Genomic DNA, 23,514 nt, shown 5'->3' with positions numbered 1-23,514 from the left:
ACTGTATTTGGCCTGCGAGGCCAGGCCACGTGTTCGGCAACGCCGAAGGATCTCCTCCCCTCGTCCCCTCCGTCGAAGATCTTGCTCGGAGGAGAAGCTTCACAACAGCGTCGAGGGGAGGATCGATATGTTCTATATTAATATAGGAAAACGACCAAAGGTCGAGGAGATGAAATCTGCAATGTCTCTCGAGGAGCTCCGCGTAAAGGCGACCAGTATCTGGGCGGAAAAAAACAATCTGAGGGACCTTGACGCGTGAGGGATTGTGGGTACAACACACGTAACTATAGGGATAGTGTTACAGACACGCCTTGTCGACGTCCCCTTTTCGACTACGAAAAACAAAATGCAATACTCCGCAGTGACCACTGGATGTCGGACCTATGCACAGCATGTGATTCTAAGCAGATTAACAAACATCAGAAATATATATTTTAAAAAAAAAATATATATATTATTATTATTTAATTTATCACCGAGGATTCCCAGTCTGACGACGGGGAATATTCAAGCATGTGAATCTATGAAAGATACCAATGCTGGAGAAATACAGTTACAGGTAAGTAACTAAGACATTCTCTCTCTCCAATTATACACTTATTGTATATTCTTACTGTATTCCATTCAGAGCTAGGTGTGGGCTATAAGAAGGCCATCATTTAACAACAATACCTGTTCTTAGATAGAGACTCTAGGAATCTGGCATAAAGCAGTAACCGCTGCGATAACAGGCGTGTTATTACCCATTTTAAAATGGTACTTGATTTATCAACCTCTGAAGGATTAAAGGACAAATCGGCCCCCCCGCCACACGATTTTAACTGGCTATGTGCTGGCTGTTGCATGTCATTTACCATCACTTCTTAGCTATCGACACAGACATGCATAGAACGCGATAGATTTTACAAAACTTTGAACTGAACCGACCACACTAGTTCAACATTGTGTGCGATTCAAACAACCTGTAGAAACATTTACTTTTCAGGAAACGGAGGCTATAAAAAAAGAGACCCCTGGGTAATCTTAGGACATGGCTCTCTCATCATTTAAGCATTTAGATTAAAACCTTTTTTTTTTTTTAGACAAAGTTCAAACCCCACGACCGAGTAAGCGGAATGAACTAGTTACCATTCAGCTTCAATTTTCTTCAGTCTTCCAAGCCAGTAATTCTTATTTTGTTTTTTTTAAATGACCTATGTTTACATTTCCACATTTTCTCTTTGTCAGGCATCAAGTCATTATTTCTGCTTTCACAACCAAGAGCAGGGGTCTGTAACTTGCTGCTCTCCATATGTTTTGGACTACGAGTCTCAGTCTCTCACGATTGGCTATGCATGCTAGGGATGATGGGAATTATAGTCCAAGACATCAGGGGAGCCAGTTGGTTCGGCTAGATTACTAGCACTGCTGCTTGGAAAAACATTGCAAACGATGGTACTCATGAGGTGGCATACTGGATTTAACTGAGTGGATAATTGTTGCTTTGCAGATGCTTCACACCACAAGGGCAAAGTAGGAGCTGTTCCGAGGAACTCAGAAGGAGAACTTCCTTATATAGAGCCGGTCTTGCATTTACACCTGTGCATCCCATGACGAAAATACAAAAACCTAAAAGAATATCAGCAAAGAAACAAGCAATCCTCACCTTTTTCAATTTTGCAATGAGAGCACATTCCTCCCCAAATGAACAAAATCACACCCACCAAATTCTTTGGCCATTAAAAAGGTTTGCTCTTGCCTCTATCGCATTAATGTCCGTTTCTGCCCAGATATGGTGGTTTTAGGTCTTGACAATTTGGTTTGAATGAGGTTCTGCTAAGATGGCATACATATTTATCAATAGCGTCTTGCCACGTCCTGGAAGATTTCTGCTCTCAATCTATTGTGGCAACAATCTCTAAAGGTGTAGGGTGTTTATGTGCTACGAGACCCCTGCAACTGGTCTCTTGTTGACACCATAATCTTAAGAGACCTGCATTTGTGAATCTACTTAAGTAACTTCATCATGGTTTCTTCTTTCACCCCCCAACTATGGGCCCACAGTCTAGAACTCCAAAGCCCGGTAGAGCTTTTTCCCCCTTCACAAAATTTGTATTTTAAAATGTTTTACGTTTTTGCATTCTTCCACTCTAGATGTTTGACTTTAGTGGGAGTGAAATATTTTGATCTTTCCCTGTGCAAAATGAATGTAGTCCTGTTTAAAACTTAGTGTGTGCTTTCATCATTAGAAATATATCCACTGTATAAAACACCATAAAATAAATACATACATTCATTTTATAGACAATATTCACTGAAGATCATTTTCATGGGCGAAAGAAAATTTGCCATTGCGAATCACTACTGGTAACATACCCGATGACAGCAGGTTGGATTCCAAGGTGTGGCTGGGAAGGGAACCAGCATGACTGAAGTTTCGAGAAGAGTTACAGATGCTGGAGCTGGCGATGGAGCCACCAGAGAATGGGGAAGATGCTGTTGCTGTGGTTCCAGTGAGTGCCAAAGTAGGGGGTTCCTTATTTTTGCTGCCTTTTGGCCTCCCCGGGCCATGCTTGCTTTTCTTCCCTCCTCTACGTTTTTTTTCCTTCACATTCTCCCCTCCATCCTGTGCGTTGGTGGGTGTGGTACGCTTGTGGCTACCAGTGGATGGGCCACTAGGCATTGCAGTTGCCTTAAAGTCTATAGGACTCGAGTCCCTCCCCCGTGGCTGGCTCACTGATGTCGAAAACCTCATGATGGATCCAAAGCTGGAGAAAGTTACCTTTTGCTCAAAGAGCTCTGCCTTTGGGGCCGGATATGGTGGGGAGCAGCGTGGCGAGCAGGTTGGTGTGCCCTTTTCCTCCTGCTGCTGTTCCAACTTTGGGAAAGTCACAAAATCCGGGGACAAAGATGGAAGTGAGATGGGTGGAGCACCTATAAGAAAGAAACATGCTGAGGTTCAGTTTCCGCAAATTGGCAGTAACGCACAGATCATATTTAGGTCCTTATGCAAGAGGTCTCTGCCAGCAATATTTCCCAACAGCACCTTTTGATTATCGACACTCTAGCAGTGAGAAAGCAATCTACTGCATTCTGAATTTTACCTGTCAGACACAACTGTGTTGTTATTCAGGGAAATTGAGAGTCACCTTTACCTATTTTATCAGCAACGAGGCTGGAGCAGATAAGAAAAAGGTTACCAGCAATAGCATTTCAGCAGATGGATGAGTTTTTGAATGCATTCATTCATTCATCTTCATTCATTCATTCATTCATTCTGGCATGCTATAGCAACTTTCACCATAATTATGGTCCCACCGTGCTTTTGGTTGAACACCCTCGGAAGCACCAGAGTCCAAATATGTCGGAGGTGCTATTATGTGTTGTATAAAACTTCCTGACATGTGTCAACACCATAACTTTTTGATTGGGGATTGGTGATTATTTTCCCTTGTCCCTAAGCGAAGGGGAATATTTTTCCCCTCTCACTTAGTCTTTTACTCCTTTTAAGGTTGACCTTTTTATGTCTTCCCATTGTGTATGATTGGAGTTATAGTTTCCTATAACATTTGGGCCTAGGCTGGGTTGCCTCTTTGGGCTTCACTGTTAATTTGTCTTTAATGTACTTAGGGGAAGTACAAGTCCCAAGGGGTAAAGTGGGATTTTCATCCCCTTTACATTTTATATAGTGAGTCAGCACACCCCACCTTATGTGGAGTGCTGGGGGGACACAATGTATACACTTTCTTACTTACCTGGTAAAATGTTTTCTACAATTGCAAGTTTACTTGAATGGCTGGTGGCAGTGTTTTTACCTTATTGACTTTTTAGTCTCATTACTCACAAGCTGCCAATTCATCTTCAGTTATGCACAGAAGAGACACCATTCTACTAGAATGGTGGGTTCCTTCTGGTTTGCCATTTTTAAGTACCCTTGTTGTTTTTGAAGTCTGGAGTGTGGTTGCAAAGCTGAAACTAGGCAGGAATGACGTCAGTGGAAATGTCTTTGGCAGGAATCCTTTGTATTCCCCGCCTAGTCTCCAGAGTGTCTGAGAAAGCAAGGGAGGAGTTCAAAACGATTTATTTATTTATTTAGCATTTTTAAAGCGCTCACACAGCCCGCGGGCATCGAGGCGCTGTTACAGGAATTTCTTTTTTTTGTCTTAGTTGCGTATTTATAACGCGCTTAAACACCAGAGGTTTCTAAGCGCGGACCTGGGGATCGAACCTGTGTTGCTTCGTGTCGTCTTGCTTCCATGGCGCGCACGTTGCCGTTAAGCTATCCTCCCGGGACTATGCAGCCTTTTGTCTTTCACCTTGCCTGAAAGGAACCAACTCACCGTGGGGGACTGGCTGTCCTGATTGGACAGCTAGACCACGCCTTTAGGTGAACTGCAGGGAGAGTTTGCAGAAGATGTGATGTAGTTCCTGATAAATACTCCGAACCTGGAAGCTGCTGACAAGTCGACCAATAGAGCTGAATCCAAAGAGGAAGATGAAGAAAATAAGTCTGAAGCAATTGCCAGCAACCAGACAGCCTGCTGTGTAACTGGAGCCTGATGCAACCCTTCCTTCCAATCGACCTGTGGGTCCCGAAAATGACTACTCCTACCATGAGGCTGATGTGATCCACTAGTCTCAAAAAGACCTGCATTTTGAGATATCCCACCAGGTGCTCCAACCTTGCTGGGCTGCAAACCGCCAATACCCTGAAACCTCGAGCCAGTGTGGGGCGCATTGTCGTCCGAATCCGTCTGAAACAGTACTGTGTGGGCTTGGGGAATACTTAAGTCTGGTGTGCATCCTGCTAGGCTGAGTGGGTGTTTCATGTGGTTGGGAGCTTGCCCATACCATGTGCCCAGGCCTAATGCTGGAACACATATATGGAGCCTTATATTAAGTCCCTTATACTTTAACTCTGAAGCGAATGCTTGGCTAAGATATCCTCTGGAACATTCCAACTGAACCCTATCTCTCAACTCGCCTACAGCTGGCACCTAGACCACTAGGGACCTCTTCTGCCCCAGAGAACTCATGCAATAGACTAGGGAAGCACTAGATAAGAAAAGGATTCTGCCTTGAAAGTATAACAAGTGTAAAAGGACTTACACCAAGTACCAGCTAAGTACTGTTTGCTGCCGCTGCCTCCCCGCCCCGTGTCTTTGGACTTTTGGACTTTGATCCTCGGACTTTGTTTCAGCCCCGTTTGACTGGTGCAGCTGCTGTGCTGCAGGGCAGGCTTTCCCGCCTGGAGGACGTCTTTGTTGGCAACACCAGAATGCCTGACCTCGAGGTGATTGTTTGCCTTGTGCACGCTACCCAGATCGGGACTATTGAACCTGTGTGCTTCACAGGTTGTGCTTCACAGGTTGTGTGCTTCTCAGGTTGTGTGCATCTCAGGTTGTGTGTTCTTGAAGTTGTGTACCTGTGGTTGTGGCTCCATATTGGATGCGTATCTTTAGCCGCAAGTTCTTAATTATTCCTCTCTCTTTACTCTTGAAGGCATTTCCGGTACGAGGTGGACCCGCCTCCCTCTGACGAGCTACGCCCCTCGAGCCTCGTTAAATACACGTCTACTGGCGCACCAAGTACCAGCTAAGTACTGTTTGCTGTTCCTGGTGCGCGGGGCGCCTAGTCTTAACGCCCTAGCATTTCGGGCCAGCAACCCAAAGTTGACAGTATAGTGGGTAACTAGAGTCCTGCAGTTGGGGTAACACCACGCTGTGTGCCTGCCTGATAGTGTGAGCACGTTAACACCACCTTAGGAGACTGCAGGCTTTACGCCTTTGATCCTTGGAGGTGTGGTGCCCTGGGTAAGCCTCAGTGCTGGGCTCTGGTATCCACATGGTGTAAAGCTACTGCCAAATGATGTGTGTTGTGTGGGGTACGTCTTTGTCGGGCTTTTGAATACTTTCTCTGCTACTCACCCTACTAGATGGTTTTTCTTTTGCTAGTTGCCCTGTGCCTGCCCCAGCCAATACTTGTATAAAAATTGATTGTTGTTGACACCAAGCACCCCTCTGTTAGGTAGTACTTTCTACAGGGGGATTGGGTGCTGGGTATAGATTATGAGCCGGGTCTTGAGAAGTAACTCCAAGCTTGAGGTAACGCCTAAGTTCCAAGGGAAACCTGTAAAGTCTAAATTGCATAGTGACCAGTTTATTCAATCTACCTCCTCTTACAAAGCGTCAATCCTATCACCATCCTTGTCTACCATGGAGGGGGCAGCTCCTAACCCCGCAGAGGCGATGGAAGTTCCAAGAATAGAGGACTCAGTCTTGTGCATGGAGCCATTGAGCACAAGCTTCCCCCGGCTGTGCAGCTTCCTACTTTCTCGGTTCAAGATGCTAATCAAATTGAGGAAGTGGAGTCGTGTGAGGTCGCGCACGTGCATGATAGCAATTGTACGCCAAGGTTTGACTATGAAGGTTTCCCTCATGTTTCTGATACCTCGATGCTAGCCCCGACAATAATGTCTGAATTGGGAAAAAGGGTGCGACTTTCCATGGGTCCCTCCTCTCCTGCCTCAATGTCCTTTCCCTTCCGTGAACAAGTTCACTTTCACCTATCACAGGAATCTTGTTGTAACAAGTTTAGTACTCATGACAAGGACCAGACTCCCCCCCCCCCCCGGTAAGGGGAGAAGGCAGTGGTAGGCCATCGACACACAATAAAAGTTATGGGGCGGTTATGGATTCATCAGGGAATCTGCTGTCCATGACTAAGCTGAATTTGGGAAATGACGAGGCTGCCCCCACTCCATCAAATGAGGAGGCACGTTTCGCTTCATCCCTAGAAGACTTACCTGCTGCCACACTGCCAAATGACCCCTCTAACTTCCCGGTTATAACACGAATACTCAACCTCTTGGACAAGGGCCACGAGTTTACACATTGTTCAATGAGGGAAATGCAAGGCTCTTTAGCCTTCATGAAAGAAAGGTTGGCCAAACTGGAAGGGTTCTTATTTGCAGAGGAACAATCTAAAGCATTTTACTTCACACAATTTGAAAAAATGCTGGCTGGCGCAGCAGTATTAATACCGCCCGCTTCCATCTTGCCTCCAGTACGGACGGTCACAAGGCTTGCAGACAGACACCTTATATTGGAATACTGTCCCGCCACAAATATCCTACTCCCAAGTGTTGACAGGAGCTTCCTCGGTTGGGTCAAACCAGCCTGGAGTTGAGGCGGTTGATCTATTGGACATAATGAAACTACAACACGACCGGATGCTCCAGATGGAACATACCTTGTACCAACTGGTCGCGAAGTCCCATCCCATCCCGTGGAAGATTCCCAACACCCTGGCGAAGCTCCCGTCCCGGTTAATAGTGTTGAGCCCACTCCTGACAGTCCCTCTGCTATGACAGCTATCATCGATAGCCAGAACACCCTCGAGCTGGGCGGTCTCCCTGTATCAGGTGAGACAATAGCAACACAAGACGAACAGGAAGGAATGTACTTCCCCTCTCGGAAGGCCAAGAAGGCATTCCTGAGAGCCCAGAAACGCCTTAACATTGCAAAGGCCTCCCAGAAAAAAAACTTGCAAAAAAAGGGCCCAAAGTTTTGAACAAGCAATCTGATATAGCCACTTCTCCAGCATGGGGTCTGGCATGGATTCACATGCTCATGAATATTCCCCGTCGTCAGGTTGGGAATCCTCGGTAAAGAAAAAACCAGTATCAGTTTCGTTCCTGATCTGTCTTTCGTAGTAATAACCAATCACTGGTCTCTGCGTCATACTGACCACAGCCAATGACTGCCCTCTACCTAAGCACCGCCTCTGGCAGCCATCTTCAGATTTTTACCGCACGTTCATGTGTTGGGATCCTCGTGCTATTGCTCTCGAGCGTTAGTGCTATTTTTTCACGTTTTTTCTCAAAAACTTCGTTTTTTCCGGTCAAAAGAGCCTCAAGCTCCACCGACTCTCCATCCGATCAACGGGGACCAGTGTCGGATTCGTCTGCGCCCCGCAAGGGTGAAGATTTCGTCGAGCTACGTTTTGGAGGACTCCAGAAGCTTCTCAGGCCCGGACATGGCCAGGGAGAAGGGAAGCTCGACGCCCGGAAAGCTGTTCAGGGTCTGCCCTGGATGCCAGCTCAGAACGTCTTTAAGGAGGACGAACACTCCTTTTGTCTCTACTGCTTACATGAGGACAAGACGCACGTGGAGAAGGACTGTGCGTTTTGCGGCAATATGTCGGAGCGGACCATGAAGGACCGCCACCAACGCCTCGCCAACTGGCTGGAAGGGAAGAGCCCGTCAGGCGAGAAGAAGAGGAAGAAATCCGAGCGGTCTTCTAAGACCTTTGAGGACGCCAGGCGACGGGGGTCCAACACAAGGCCAAGCACCGCGGGTCCGCTGGCACCGGGAGCGCCGAACGGTCGGGCTCTACGGGCGCCAGGCAGGGCGCACCCTCCCCGGCACCTTCAGCCACGAACCAACGCTCTGGGTCGGGTAAGAGGAAGGGCGAGCACCCGGCGAAGCTCCTGGAGAGGCCCCGGTCGAGCTCGAAGGCCCCATCGGAGGGGGAGCGAGGCAGTGTCCCCCCCCTCAAGGATAAGGCGGTGAGCGCACCTAAGGTGGTGAAGGCCTTAATCCATCCGGCCAAGCCCTCTATCGATACTGTCGCGGCGGCCCTGGCTCAGCCTGTGGAGGCTACACCAGTGGTGGCGACCTCGGGGCTCAGAGTCTCCCTGCCACCTCGGAGGGAGTCCTCTTTTGTGCCCATCGATAGGACCCCCGTGAAATCCCCGGCGGGGAAGAAAAAGGGGGGGCAGGGCGTCGTCGTAGATTCGGCTTCAACCTCGGAGGAAGAGCTGATCGAGGTCTTAAGCCACGGCCGTGGCGTGGATGAAGACCGGCCCGTCGGGATGGATCCCGACGCAGATGACGACGACATTGTCGAGGGTGCCGACGGGGCCCCTGATCGCCCGTCGGATTCCCCTCTGCCAGCGCCGCAAGACAACTCGGCGGCCATTTTGTTGGCTGTACAGTCCTTATGCTCAAGATAAGGACGAGACTACCGTTGCCGACGGAGGAACCTCTCCCGTCGGGGGATCCTGAACCGGGACCTTCTGGTGTTCACCCGCCCAAGAAAAGAAGGATTCACCCTCCACCTCCTTTTCAGCCGTCGCGACCCGTCCAGCTCTCCTCCCCGTCCACCCGAGGGGATGATACGGGGACTGACACGGCAGCGACGGGTACGGACGACGAGGTATACGACGAGGATCTACCGTCGTCACCTCCCACCAGGGCTTCTCCGCCCGACGAGATTGGATCGTTCAAATCCATGATCGCCAGGGCATCCGAGCTTTTCCAACTCTGCCCTGAGGAGAAGAAAAAGGAAGGATTCCTTTTTCAACGGCGCGAGGCCAAGAGGAAGACGGTCCTCGCGGTGCTTCTACTGGACGACATTTGGGATGAGGGCCTCGCCCTCCTCAAGAACCCTTCCACGACGCCAGCTAGAAGAGACCGGTACGAGAAGAAGTACCGGGTCCCGGACGCGGCCCCCTGTGTCTCCGGGCGCAGCCTACCCCGGACTCCGTCGTCTCCGCGGCGGCCAGGAAGAAAGCGGGGGGGGGGTGCGGCCTCCACATCGACTTCCCCACCGGACGGCGAGGGAAAGAAATTGGACGCTATGGGACGCAGGGTCATCTCGTCTGCAGCGACGACGATTAAAGCGGCCAACGCCTTGGCTATCGTGGCCCGCTAGGACAGGGAGCTATGGTACAAACTGGCTCCCCTGCTGGACTTCCTACCGGACGACAAGAGGGCGGATGCCCTGGAGATCCTGCAGGAAGGTGAGGTGGCGTCGGACCACGCCATCACTATTGCGACGGACATCGCCGACACTGGGTTTCGCCAGTTGGGCAACGGCGTGTGCCTTAGGCGGCGTGGATGGCTCAAGGCTACGGACTTCCGTCAAGACGTACAGACCAGAGTCCTGGACATGCCGTTCGATGGGAAGAACCTGTTTGGGAAAACAGTGGACGATTCCCTTCAGGCCATTAAAGCGGACACTGAGACGGCCCGGGCCCTTGGGGTTCTACAGCAACGACGGACGCCCTTTCGGAGCAGCGGAGGCAAGGGCGCCTCCAAAGGTTCCGGCGGCGGTTTCTCTTCCTACCGTCAAGCGGCCCGCTCGTCGTCTCAGGAGGCCTACAGAGGACGAGGCAAGTCTGGCGGAACCCGCCGCCGTCGCCAAGGAGGTCAAGGCGGCAAAGCCTCGTCGAAACAGGATTGAACCGGCCGTGGGGTCGGGCCCCCACCGAAGCACCCCGGTGGGAGGCCGGCTGGCGAGCTTCCTCAGCATGTGGGAGTCCATCTCCACCGACCGTTGGGTGCTGGACGCCTTAGCCCGGGGCCACGCGCTTGAGTTTCAAAGAAGGTGCCCGCGCGTCCCCCCCGTGGCCAGGAAAGAGCTTCACGTCCCTCAGCTTCTCCTGGAGGTAAAGGCGTTGCTCAGGAAGGGCGCCATCGAACTCGTCCCAAAGAGGCTTCGGGGCTCCGGAGTTTACTCGAGATACTTCCTCGTGAAGAAGACGGGAGGATGGCGCCCCATCCTAGACCTGCGACGTCTGAACAAGTTCATCAAGGCGCAGAAGTTCCGGATGGTCACCCTCCAGCACGTCCTGGGTCAGCTGGAGGAAGGAGACTTCCTGTCGTCGTTGGATTTGGAGGATGCCTACTTCCATATTCCCATCCTAAAGGGGCACCGAAAATTCCTCAGGTTTGTGGTCCAAGGGCGTCACTACCAGTTCGAAGCCCTCCCCTTTGGACTACGGTCGGCACCCAGGGTATTTACCAAGTGCCTTGCACCGGTGGCGGCGCAGCTGCGCCGCGAGGGGATCCACGTCTACCCCTACCTGGACGACTGGCTCATCCGAGCCAAGACGAGGGAGCTCGCCGTGGAGCACACGGCAAGGACCGTCCAACTTCTCACGGACCTGGGATTCTCCGTGAACTACGCCAAGTCCCACCTGGTACCCGCGTAAAAAGCACTGTTTCTGGGAGCGAAGCTCAACACAGTGTCCCTTCTGGCCTCCCCGTCGGAGGAAAGGACCAGGTCCATCCTGGGCAAGGTACAGCGGATGTTGGTTTCCGACGCGGCCAAGGCGAGGTCCATCAAGTCCCTCCTCGGAATGATGTCTTCTTGCATCTACCTCATTCCCATGTGCAGGCTCGGGATGCGCCCGTTACAGGAGTTCCTGGACGCGCGCTGGATCCAAACGACGGGCGGCTTCGAGGAGAGGATCACACTCGACGAGAGTTTCCGCCGAGCAGTCCGGTGGTGGGGCACCCGCGCGCATCTGACGGCGGGCATGGACTTCCAGACCCCAGACCACCAGGAGACAGTGACCACAGATGCCTCCCTGGAAGGGTGGGGAGCGCACACCGAAAATCTGCACGCGAGAGGCCTTTGGCTCCCGACGGAGAAGTCCCTCCATATCAACGTCCTGGAGCTCCGTGCAGTGTTCTGAGCCCTCAAGTCCTTCCTTCCGTCCCTCAAGGGCAAGGCGGTGAGGATCTTCACCGACAACACCACCACCATATTTTACATCAGGAAACAGGGCGGAACCAGGTCCCCAGCACTGTCCAAAGAGGCGCAGGACCTGTGGCATTGGGCCGTCGCCCAAAGGATGTTTCTGGTGCCGTTTCATCTGGCAGGGATAAAAAACACCATCGCCGACTCACTCAGCAGGGAGCTGCGCTCGTGCCACGAGTGGGAACTACGGCAGGATCTAGTGGATTGCCTCTTCCGACGGTGGGGCACACCCCAGATCGACCTGTTCGCGACGGCGACGAACTCCAAGTGCCGGAGGTTCGCCAGCAGGTTTCCCCAGGCGAGGAGCATGGGCGATGCTTTCTCGTTCCCCTGGGAGGGCCTGTTCCTCTACGCGTTCCCTCCTTTGCCACTGCTAATCCGCCTCGTCAACCAGCTCAAGAGGTCACGGTGCAGGATGATCCTCGTCGCACCTGCGTGGCCGAGGCAGATATGGTTCCTGGACTTATCAGCGTCCCCGCCAATCAAGCTGCCGGTGGACGCGGATCTACTCTCCAGGGAAGGAGGCGCCATCCTCCACGACGACCCGAAATCGCTGAACTTGCAGGCCTGGCTCCTGCAGCGCTAGAGTTTGGAGGATACGACATACCGGCCGACTGCAGAGAGGTTCTTGCAAAGGCCAGGCGTCCTCGACTCTTAAATGCTATGGACACAAATGGAAGAGGTTCTCTGTCTGGTGCCACGCACAGAAGATTAACCCTCTACGGATTACGGCTCCCCAGGTACTGCCGTACCTGCTGACGCTGGCCAAAGCTGGACTGGCACACGCGTCCATCAAGATTCATCTTGCTGCGATCTCCCGATACACCAGGACCACGGGCCGGACGTCCTTGTGGTCTCATCGTCTGGTGAAAGAGTTCATGAAGGGACTGTTCAGATCGTTCCCGCCGGTGAAGGCTCCGGCCCCGGCGTGGGAGCTCAACGTGGTGATGACCAAGCTCATGGGACCTCCGTTCGAGCCTCTGCACTCGGCCCCGTTGAAGTTTCTGTCGTGGAAAACAGCGTTTCTTGTGGCCATCACCTCCGCACGACGGGTGGGAGAGATCCAGGCCCTTTCCTGCAAGGCCCCGTACTTGACTTTTCACGACACGAGGGTAGTGCTCAGGACGCACCCCTCCTTCATGCCCAAGGTACCGTCGGACTTGGCGTTGCCTGTGTTCTTCCCGTCGCCTTCGTCGCCGGCTGAGAGGACTTTGCACTCGCTGGATGTGGCTAGAGCGCTGAAGTTCTACGTGGACCGCACGAAGTGTTTTCGGAAGACGTCACAACTCTTAGTGAATTTTGGACCTGTCAATCAGGGGAAGGCTCTCTCGAAGGCTTCCATTTCCAGATGGCTCTCCGGCTGTATCATGTACTGTCATCGGTTGGCAAACCGACCGCTGCCTGGCCGTCCGAGAGCCCATTCCATCAGAGCGATCGCAGCCACCACGGCGTTCCTTTCTGGTGTGCCCCTGCTGGACATATGCAGGGCTGCTACGTGGAGGTCGACGCACACCTTCACGAAATTCTACTGCGTCGATCGGGATTCCAGGGAGGAGTCCAGGGTCGGCCAAGCAGTGCTGCGCAACCTGTTCGCCTGAAGTGAGCCTGGTGAGGAGGTAAGATGCTTAATGTTGGGTTTGATGTAATGCTTAATGTTGAGCCTTTGCCACCTCCCGTGGTTGTGCATGTGTGTACTGCTATGTATTCTTTATTCATGAGCATGTGAATCCATGCCAGACCCATGCTGGAGAAGGAACAAGTTACTTACCTGTAACTGTTGTTCTCCAGCATGGGTCTGGCATGGATTCACATGCGAACCCTCCCGCCTACCCCTCTGCGGCTCTTCACTTGGTCATACTGCCACTTCACGTGCTTCCAAATCTGAAGATGGCTGCCAGAGGCGGTGCTTAGGTAGAGGGCAGTCATTGGCTGTGGTCAGTATGACGCAGAGACCAGTGATTGGTTATTACTACGAAAGACAGATCAGAAACGAAACTGATACTGGTTTTTTCTTTACCGAGGATTCCCAGCCCGACGACGGGGAATATTCATGAGCATTAGAATCCATGCCAGATCAGCAGTGGCAGTGGAGGGAACGCGTATAGGAACAGGCCTTCCCAGGGGAACGAGAAAGCATCGCCCATGCTCCTCGGCTGGGGAAACCTGCTGGCGAACCTCCGGCACTTGGAGTTCGTCGCCGTCGCGAACAGGTCGATCTGGGGTGTTCCCCACCGTTGGAAGAGGCGATCCACTAGATCCTGCCGTAGTTCCCACTCGTGGCACGAGCGCAGCTCCCTGCTGAGTGAGTCGGCGATGGTGTTTTTTTTATCCCTGCCAGATGAAACGGCACCAGAAACATCCTTTGGGCGACGGCCCAATGCCACAGGTCCTGCGCCTCCTTGAACAGTGCTGGGGACCTGGTTCCGCCCTGTTTCCTGATATAAAACATGGTGGTGGTGTTGTCGGTGAAGATCCTCACCGCCTTGCCCTTGAGGGACGGAAGGAAGGATCTGAGGGCCCAAAACACTGCACGGAGCTCCAGGACGTTGATATGGAGGGACTTCTCCACCGGGAGCCAAAGGCCTCTCGCGTGCAGATTTTCGGTGTGCGCTCTCTACCCTTCCAGGGAGGCATCCGTGGTCACTGTCTCCTGGTGGCCTGGGGTCTGGAAGTCCAAGCCCGCCGTCAGATGCGCGCGGGTGCCCCACCACCGGATCGCTCGTCGGAAACTCTCGTCGAGTGTGATCCTCTCCTCGAAGTCGCCCGTCGTTTGGATCCAGCGCGCGTCCAGGAACTCCTGCAACGGGCGCATCCGGAGCCTGCACATGGGAATGAGGTAGATGCAAGAAGACATCATTCCGAGGAGGGATTTGATGGACCTCACCTTGGCCGCGTCAGCAACCAACATCCGCTGTACCTTAACCAGGATGGCCCTGGTCCTTTCCTCCGACGGGAAGGCCAGAAGGGACACTGTGTCGAGCTTCGCTCCCAGAAACAGTGCGTCTTGCGTGGGTACCAGGTGGGACTTGGCGTAGTTCACGGAGAATCCCAGGTCCGTGAGAAGTTGGACAGTCCTTGCCGTGTGCTTCACGGCGAGCTCCCTCGTCTTGGCTCGGATGAGCCAGTCGTCCAGGTAGGGGTAGACGTGGATCCCCTCTCGGCGCAGCTGCGCCGCCACTGGTGCAAGGCACTTGGTGAATACCCTGGGAGCCGACCGTAGACCGAAGGGAAGGGCTCTGAACTGATAGTGACGCCCTATGACAACAAACCTGAGAAATTTTCGGTGCCCCTTTAGGATGGGAATATGGAAGTAGGCATCCTCCAAATCCAACGACGACAGGAAGTCGCCCTCCTCCAGCTGCCCCAGGACGTGCTGGAGGGTGACCATCCGGAACTTCTGTGCCTTGATGAACTTGATCAGCCGTCGTAGGTCTAGGATAAGGCGCCATCATCCCGTCTTCTTCTTCACGAGGAAGTATCTTGAGTAAACTCCGGAGCCCCGAAGCCTCTTTGGGACGAGTTCGATGGCGCCCTTCCTGAGCATCGCCTTTACCTCCCAGAGAAGCTGAGGGACGTGAAGCTCTTTCCTGGCCACAGGGGGGACGCGCGGGCACCTTCTTTGAAATTCGAGCGCGTGGCCATGGGCTAGGTCGTCCAGCACCCAACGGTCGATGGAGATGGACTCCCACACGCTGACGAAGCTCGCCAGCCGGCCTCCCACCGGGGTGCTTCGGTGGGGGCCCGACCCCACGGCCGGTTCAATCCTGCTTAGACGAGGCTTTGCCGCCTTGACGACGACGGCGGGGTCCGCCTGACTTGCCTCGTCCCCTGTAAGCTTCCTGCGACGACGAACGGGCCGCTTGACGGTAGGTGGAAAATCCGCCGCCGGAACCTTTGGAGGCACCCTTGCCTCCGCCGCTCCGAAAGGGCGGCCGCCGTTGCTGGAGAACCCCGAGCGCCCGGGCCGTCTCCGTGTCCGCTTTAATGGCTTGAAGGGAATCGTCCACTGTTTTCCCAAACAGGTTGTTCCCATCGAACGGCATGTCCAGGACTCTGGTCTGTACGTCTTGACGGAAGTCAGTAGCCTTGAGCCATCCACACCGCCTAAGGGACACGCCGTTGCCCAACTGGCGAAATCCAGTGTCGGCGATGTCCGTCGCAATCGTGATGGCATGGTCCGACGCCACCTCACCTTCCTGCAAGATCTCCAGGGCATCCGCTCTCTTGTCGTCCGGTAGGAAGTCCAGCAGGGGAGCCAGTTTGTACCACAGCTCCCTGTCGTAGCGGGCTACGATAGCCAAGGCGTTGGCCGCCTTAATCGTCGTCGCTGCAGACGAGATGACCCTGCGCCCCATCGTGTCCAATTTCTTTCCCTCGCCGTTCGGCGGGGAAGTCGACGTGGAGGCCGCACCTCCCCACCCCCCCCGCTTTCTTCCTGGCCGCCGCGGAGACGACCGAGTCCGGGGTAGGCTGTGCCCGGAGGCACAAGGGGGCCGCGTCCGGGACCCGGTACTTCTTCTCGTACCGGTCTCTTCTAGCCGGCGTCGTGGATGGGTTCTTGAGGAGGGCTAGGCCCTCATCCCAAATATCGTCCAGTAGAGGTACCGCGAGGACCGTCTTCCTCTGGGCCTTGCGCCGCTGATAAAGGAAACCTTCCTTCTTCTCCAGGCAGAGCTGGAAGAGCTCGGATGCCCTGGCGATCATGGAGTGAAAAGATCCAATCTCGTCGGGCGGGGAAGCCCGGGTGGGAGGAGACGACGGCAGATCCTCGTCGTACACCTCGTCGTCCGTACCCGTCGCGGCCGTGTCAGTCCCCGTATCATCCCCTCGAGTCGTGGATGGGGAGGAGGGCTGAACGGGGCGCGACGGCTGAAAAGGAGGTGGAGGGTGAATCCTTCTTTTCTTAGGAGGGGGGCTGCCCGAAGGGCCTGGTTCCGGGTCCCCCGACGGGAGTGGTTCCTCCACTGGTAACGGCAGTCTCGTCCTTATCTCCGAGCATAAGGACTGTATAGCCAACAAAATGGCCGCCGAGTTGTCTTGCTGCACTGGCAGAGGGGAATCCGACGGGCGGTCAGGGGCCCCGTCGGTACCCTCGACGATGTCGTCGTCTCCTGCGTCGGGATCCCTCCCGACGGGCTGGTCTTCTTCCACGCCAACGCCGTGGCTTAAGACCTCGATCAGTTCTTCCTCAGAGGTTGAGGCCGAATCCACGACGACCTCCTGCCCCCCCTTTTTCTTCTCCGTCGGAGGTTTCACAGGGGTCCTGTCGATGGGCATAAAAGAGGATTCCCTCTGCGGTGGCAGGGAGACTGAGCCCCGAGGTCGCCACCACTGGTGTAGCCTCCACAGGCTGAGCCAGGGCTGCCGCGACTGTCTCGATAGAGGCCTTGGCCGGATGGATTAAGGCTTTCACCACCTAGGTGCGCTCACTGCCTTATCCTTGAGGGGGGGACACTGCCTCGCTCCCCCTCCGCCTTCGAGCTCGACCGGGGCCTCTCCAGGAGCTTCGCCGGGTGCTCGGCCTTCCTCTTACCGACCCAGAGCGTTGGCTCGTGGTTGATGGTGCCGGGGAGGGTGCGCCCTGCCTGGCTCCCGTACAGCCCGACCGTTCGGCGCTCCCGGTGCCAGCGGACTCGCGGTGCTTGGCCTTATGTTGGACCCCCGTCGCCGGGGCGTCCTCAAAGGTCTTAGAAGACCGCTCGGATTTCTTCCTCTTCTTCTCGCCGGAAGGGCTCTTCCCTTCCAGCCAGTTGGCGAGACGTTGATGGCGGTCCTTCATGGTCCGCTCCGACATGTTGCCGCAAAACGCACAGTCCTTCTCCACGTGCGTCTTGTCCTCATGTAGGCAGTAAAGACAAAAGGAGTGTTCGTCTTCCTTAAAGACATTCTGCAGCTGGCATCCAGGGCAGACCCTGAACAGCTTTCCGGGCGTCGAGCTTCCCTTCTCCTGGGCCATGACCGAGATGGGCCTGAGAAACTTCTGGAGTCCTCCAAAAGCGTAGCTCGACGAATCTTCACCCTTGAGGGGTGTGGACGAATCCGACACGGGTCCCCGTTGATCGGATGGAGAGTCGGTGGAGCTTGAGGCTCGTTTGACCGAAAAAACAATGTTTTTGAGAAAAAACGTGAAAAAATAGCACTAACGCTCGAGAGCAGTAGCACGAGGATCCCAACACATGAACGTGTGGTAAAAATCTGAAGATGGCTGCCAGAGGCGGGGCTTAGGTAGAGGGCAGTCATTGGCTGTGGTCAGTATGACGCAGAGACCAGTGATTGGTTATTACTACGAAAGACAGATCAGAAACTAAACGGATACTGGTTTTTTCTTTACCGAGGATTCCCAGCCTAACGACGGGGAATATTCATGAGCATGTGAATCCATGCCAGACCCCATGCTGGAGAACAGAGGGTATAGTAGCGGCGCCTTTCAATTCACATGCAAAACAACTGACAGTACAACTCGCATCGCTCACGCAAGCGTTGAGTGGTCTGTCATGGCTCGAGCCTCTGATTAAAGTGGCAGCATCTCTGAAAGCTCCTCCAACGGAATCATAACACCAGAGGATTGCAATTGCTTCTTGGAACTGCTTTGGTGTATCTAATCTTAAGTCATGGCACCATCAGGCAGACCCCAATTATAGGGCAGAGATTTTAATATTACAAGAAACTATGGCGTCAGCAGCCTTTGGGTTAGATGGGTACACTTGTTTAAACGCCCCTGCACAACGCTCTTGTGTGCGACGCCCGTCCGGAGGTACTGCCATACTTATCAGCAACACTCTTAAGGTGGCCTCACACACTCTGGAAAGATCGGAATCTTATATTCTGGTCGAGCTAACTTTTGACAACATCAAAATTTCCCCCCTACTTTTGATGTCGATATATTGGAACCCGAGTCAAGTCTCTTTGGACTCGACCCTGGAAGAGCTCAATCAAATTTTGGGCTGTGGCCCTCCATAGTTCTAACCATGAAATTATAATTGGGGGTGACTTAAACTCATACCTGGAAATGGAGGGCATTGATCGATCTGCTAACCAGGCCTCTTCATATGTTCGCCAAGCCCAGGTCAGAGGTGAGCGATGGGCCTCTTTTCTCGAAGCATGGGGCATCTATCCAATCCAACTTTCCTCTGAGTCACCCACTACATCCTGGCACTGTAGCACTTCGTAATCCCTTATTGACTATGTGTTTGCCTCAACCACATGCTCAGGTCTACTCGATCCCATTCGAATTGTTAATGTGGTATTGAGTGACCATCGGATGTTGACCACCTATCTACACCTAAGGCCTGATGCATATGAAAATCTGGAATCTTTAGCCCTTCTCGAATGTGACAGACACACCTTGTCGGTCAGATGGAACCCCACAATCTGTCGCAAAATGGCGTTTCGTGTTAATCGCGACCTGGTTGTACCTTGTGATAGGTCCCTGGCGCCATGGCACAGGGAGAGAATCATCGATTTAAATCTGAAGATGATTCGGAGGAACTTGGTGTACCTTTGCAAAGAAGGTAGTGCAATCAAGCCTCCAATATCGGTTTTCCCACATTGGACAGAGGTGGCGAACTTAAAAAGACAAAAAAACATCGACATGCGGTCCTTAAGAGGATCTCTGTTGAGCGTGGCAAACCTACAAAGGGAAAAAAACTTCATTACCGCCTGTTTCAAGCGCAAGATGAACCTTTTGCGATTTGCTGCTTACAACCTGGCAAATCAACATATGGTGGAACCATTATGCAAAAGAAACACAAGGGATCAATGGGCAATTTTAAGAAATCCCTTGGGCAAGGTCGACAATCGTATGATGGCATCCATTTCGGGTATGGAATGGAAGTCTTTCTTCCTCACGAAATACAAATTGCCAGAAATACACAAAAGGATGGAGTCTGTGTGTCTGCACTTGGAACTTCCGTCTGTTTGCCCTTGGGTAGCCAAAGACATCATATGGGCAATTGCAGCCCTGAAGTTTTCTAAGGCTGCGGGTCCTGACGGGCTTCTGCCCTGTGTCTACAAGGACGGCCCGCACTTTTGGGCCAGTTACTTGCTTCCCTGGTACCACTCTATTTACTAATATGGGAAAATTCCTCCCTCCTGGCTCTCGGCAATTGTAATCCCAATTCACAAAAAGAGAGCCCTATCCGAACCGGCAAACTTCAGGCCAATAGCCTTAATTGACATATCTGCAAAAATCTTTGCACGGCTGATTTTGTGTGAATTAGAATCGTATGTTAACACCGCCAAGATCCTCTCCAAAATGCAGGTCGGTTTTCGTAGAGCTATGGGTACGCAGCTAAATGCATCAATTCTTGCCCATTTATTGGCAACATCACACGCTTCCACCAATGAGACGATCTATATGGCATCCTTAGACCTATCAGCGGCATTTGATAGTGTATTGAGAAATAGACTGGCAGAAGATGCTGTCATATGGCCTCCCCCATGAGTTGGTTGCGATCATAGCAGCGCTCCACCAGAACACCTCTTATAGGGTGTGCATCAACTCAGCGGGTTTGCTGTCTGACAGCATTCCGACAAGAATTGGTGTCAAGTAAGGCTGCAACCTCGCTGCGATACTTTTTAATCTGTATCTCGCCGATATAGAGCAGATATGGGAGGGATCAAATACCTTTGCGGTAAATTTAGGCAAGCTACGTCTCCACTGGTTGGCATTTGCTGACGACGTCATACTATTTGACAAGGTCCCATTTGGGTTACAAAACAAACTTAACATCTTTAATGAATACTGTACCCTGAATAACTTAACCATCAACTAAATCACACATCATAGTTTTAGGACCTAAAAAGAAAAACATGACATTTAAGTATGTCGTGAACTCACATCAAATTATGAGGAAGGAAGAAATTACCTATTTGGGGTACTCAATGTCAAATGGCATGACTGTCAGCAGGTGGCGCCTTGTGTTGACCTCCAAGTTAGACCAACTAACTGTTAAAATGAGGATCATTTTTGCAAGGTACTGTTGATTTTCGCTTCTCCCTCTTCTTCACTACTATACTATGAACGTAGAGCCCATTCTACTCTATGCCTTGGATATTTGCCTAGTGAATCTGTGCCCGCTACTTAACTCCCTCCAAGGTAGGATTTGGAAAAGGGTACTTGGCCTTCCGGGCTACCTGCCTAATCCAATTCTCCTCCATGAATTGGGTCTCTACGCTCTGGCAGAGAAACATAATTGGCGGTTGTTAAATTCCTTCTACAAAATGATCCGTCCACCGGCCAACTCTCTGTATGAAGATTTTGGATTATTGCTTATCAAGGAACATCCAGCCTCTATTCGTGAATTCAAATTGCGCATGTTGACAATCTTAAAAATGACGCAACAGGTTCTCATTGATTGCCCACGCAAGGTTAAAATTCGATTTCTTGGGAATGCATGGGCTCGTAATGCGGGTTTAATTGTAGGCTACTCATCGTTTCTCTCTTATGCAAAATTCCGACAGGCTGTTCTGCTCCGCCTGCCCTATCTCTTGTGTTTTCCCGATCTCATTGCAAGAAGGACTTATATGAGGTTTCGGTTGGACCTTGTCCATACTGGCTCTCGCATTGGTAGCTGGTCAGGTTACAGGGAATCAGGGCTGCGGGATTGATGTCGGTTTTGCTCAAAGAGTGGAGAACGTGAATCCTTGGAACATCTGTTTATGTATTGCCCAAAATTCGACCACGATAGGTCTTGCTGCTTGGGACCTTCTTTGGTTTCACATTCGATCAACGCGCGTCAGCTGGTTTGGTTCCGCTGTATGTGGGGTCAGTCAAATGCTATTATACTTGCAACAGTGAGACTTGTCAACAAGATTGAGATAGTCCAACTGCCTTTAAACAAATCAATGTATATGAGGAAAGTCATCACAGATGCACTAGTTGATCCACAGAAGGTTGTTATTTCATGATCTACCTCATAACTGGCAGTACTAGAGAGACTGTCTGAACATTTTATATTCTTCTTAAATTCTATATTGGTGCTTACATTGGTGTTTTCTGCTTCCTCTCAGGCTTAGATGGAGCCACATGTTGAAGTGTATTGTATTTAATACCTAGGTTGTAAATCAGTACATTTTTTTATAGATTGTAAATTGAAACCTGGAAAAAAAAAGTCTTGTACTTTGACAAATGTATTTTAAGAAACCATGTAATGTGCACAGTGACATCAATTTGTAAAGGTGCAAACTAATATTTTGTTACCAAAAACAAATAAAACATTTTTTTTAAAAAAAGTAAAAAAAAAAAAAGTACTTACTTGCTAAAGATGTTAAGTGTGGTAAATTTACCTCGGTGAAAGAAGAAGTTACAAAGTGTCATTAAGTTTATGCTTACATTTGAGTTGCATTTTGCCCATCTAAAAAGTATATATATAAATTTGAATGGCGTTTCCACCCTTCTAAAAAGTAATAAGTGTTGGTACTGTTTTATCATTGCTTAACTGAATTAGTGTTAAAGCTTAAGAATAGGGTTTACCTACCTTAAACAACATTGTGTCATTCTTAAAGTGCATCATTGGGTGTTCTGTTCCCTGGTCTGCTTTATACAGATCTAAAACAGTCTTCAAGTTAATACTTGTCTTATGAGTTGCTTGTAGCCCCCCTCTTAAAAGTATATAGCTCTTGCTCACCTTGATTAGCTGCTGCTCTTCTAAAATTGGAACCCTGGTTTGTGCTTCCTTGAATTGCATTAGTGCTACTCTAAAATTGTTTCATAAACTTCTTACTTATCTTAGAAACTGTATTATACACTTCTTAAGAGTATTACTATCCTGAATGTATAACCTAAGGTTTGACTAGCCTTGACTTGCTTCTTGCTCCTCTAAATAAGGTTGTACCTTGGTTTGCATACCATAAGGTATTGAGTTGGTTTTTATGACTGAGTTTATATGATGTTATAGTACTTACCTACCCAAGATGCATTTTGGCCTACTTGTATTTAAATAAACCCTTTATTTTTACAATATATACACTATTTCAGTGTTTCTTTGGACCACATGTATGTAAAAATGTCTTTGTACCAAGCTACAGCCCTCTCCCCCCCTCATGAGCCTGGTCAGAACCGCATTGAGTTCCCATGCTGTGGCAGGCGCCTTCATCAGTGGGAATGATCAAAATAGTCCTTTAAGGAATACCTTCACTAGACATGGTATGGCGGGAGACAGCCACCAGATGCACTTTGATGGAAGCGCGTTCCAGCCCAGCCTTAGCCAAAGACAAGTACAGAAGGATCTGAGGGGCCGTGACCCTTAGCGGGTTGATCTTATGCGACCGGCACCAAGTCGCAAACCGCTTCCACTTATGCCCGTAGCACTTAAGAATCGACTATGCTCTGGCCCGGATCTCCCTGCAGTCTGCCGGCACTTGTACCCACCATACTCTAAGGCTACAGGAGCCAGGCCTTTAGGTTCAGCTATCCTGGGTTGTGGTGCAGGATTGTGCCTCCTTCTCTGGCAAGCAGATCACTGGTAGATTAACTGGAGGGAACGTCGACAGGCTGAGAAGCTGAGGGTACCTAATCTACCTCTGCCATGCCGGGGGAACGAGGATCATCTTGCATCGGCACCGTTTGAGTTGACCGATTACTCGTAGTAGCGGCGGGAACGCGTACAGAAACAGACCTTTCCATGGGAAGGAGAATGCGTCCCCATGCTCCCCGGCTGGTGAAGCCTGCTGGTGAATCGCCAGCACTTGGTGTTCACCGACATCGCAAATAGATCGATCTGGGGTCTGCCCCACCGGAGGAAAAGGTTGTCCACTTGATCCTGACGAAGTTCCCACTCGTGGCAAGAGTGCAGCTCCCTTCTGAGAGTCGTCGACTGTGTTTTTGACTCCCGCCAGGTGAAACGGAATGCAAAACATCCCCTCGGCGACGGCCCAGTGCCACCACAACTGCCCTTCTGTGAAGAACGCTGGGGATATGGTGCCCCCATGCTTCCTGATGTAAAACAGGTATTGTATGATCGAACTGAAAAAAAAAAAAAGGTC

The 23,514-nt window shown here is 51.4% G+C and overlaps 1 protein-coding gene across 4 annotated transcripts in view; it reads right to left on the bottom strand.

Moving 5' to 3' along the window:
• The window catches only part of MLLT6 (MLLT6, PHD finger containing), a 1,444,709-nt gene that overhangs the window by 477,789 nt on the left and 943,406 nt on the right, over positions 1-23,514 (bottom strand). For all 4 annotated transcript variants that reach the window (XM_069634689.1, XM_069634688.1, XM_069634691.1 and 1 more), the window contains one exon: positions 2,356-2,913. In XM_069634689.1, coding sequence (XP_069490790.1) covers positions 2,356-2,913 — 558 coding nt within the window. The remainder of the gene's footprint in view (positions 1-2,355; positions 2,914-23,514) is intronic.

Source organism: Ambystoma mexicanum, chromosome 13 (genome assembly GCF_040938575.1).
Source record: "Ambystoma mexicanum isolate Mex_15411 chromosome 13, UKY_AmexF1_1, whole genome shotgun sequence".
Taxonomy (NCBI): Eukaryota; Metazoa; Chordata; class Amphibia; order Caudata; family Ambystomatidae; genus Ambystoma; species Ambystoma mexicanum.
This window is presented reverse-complemented; position numbering and strand designations above follow the sequence as displayed.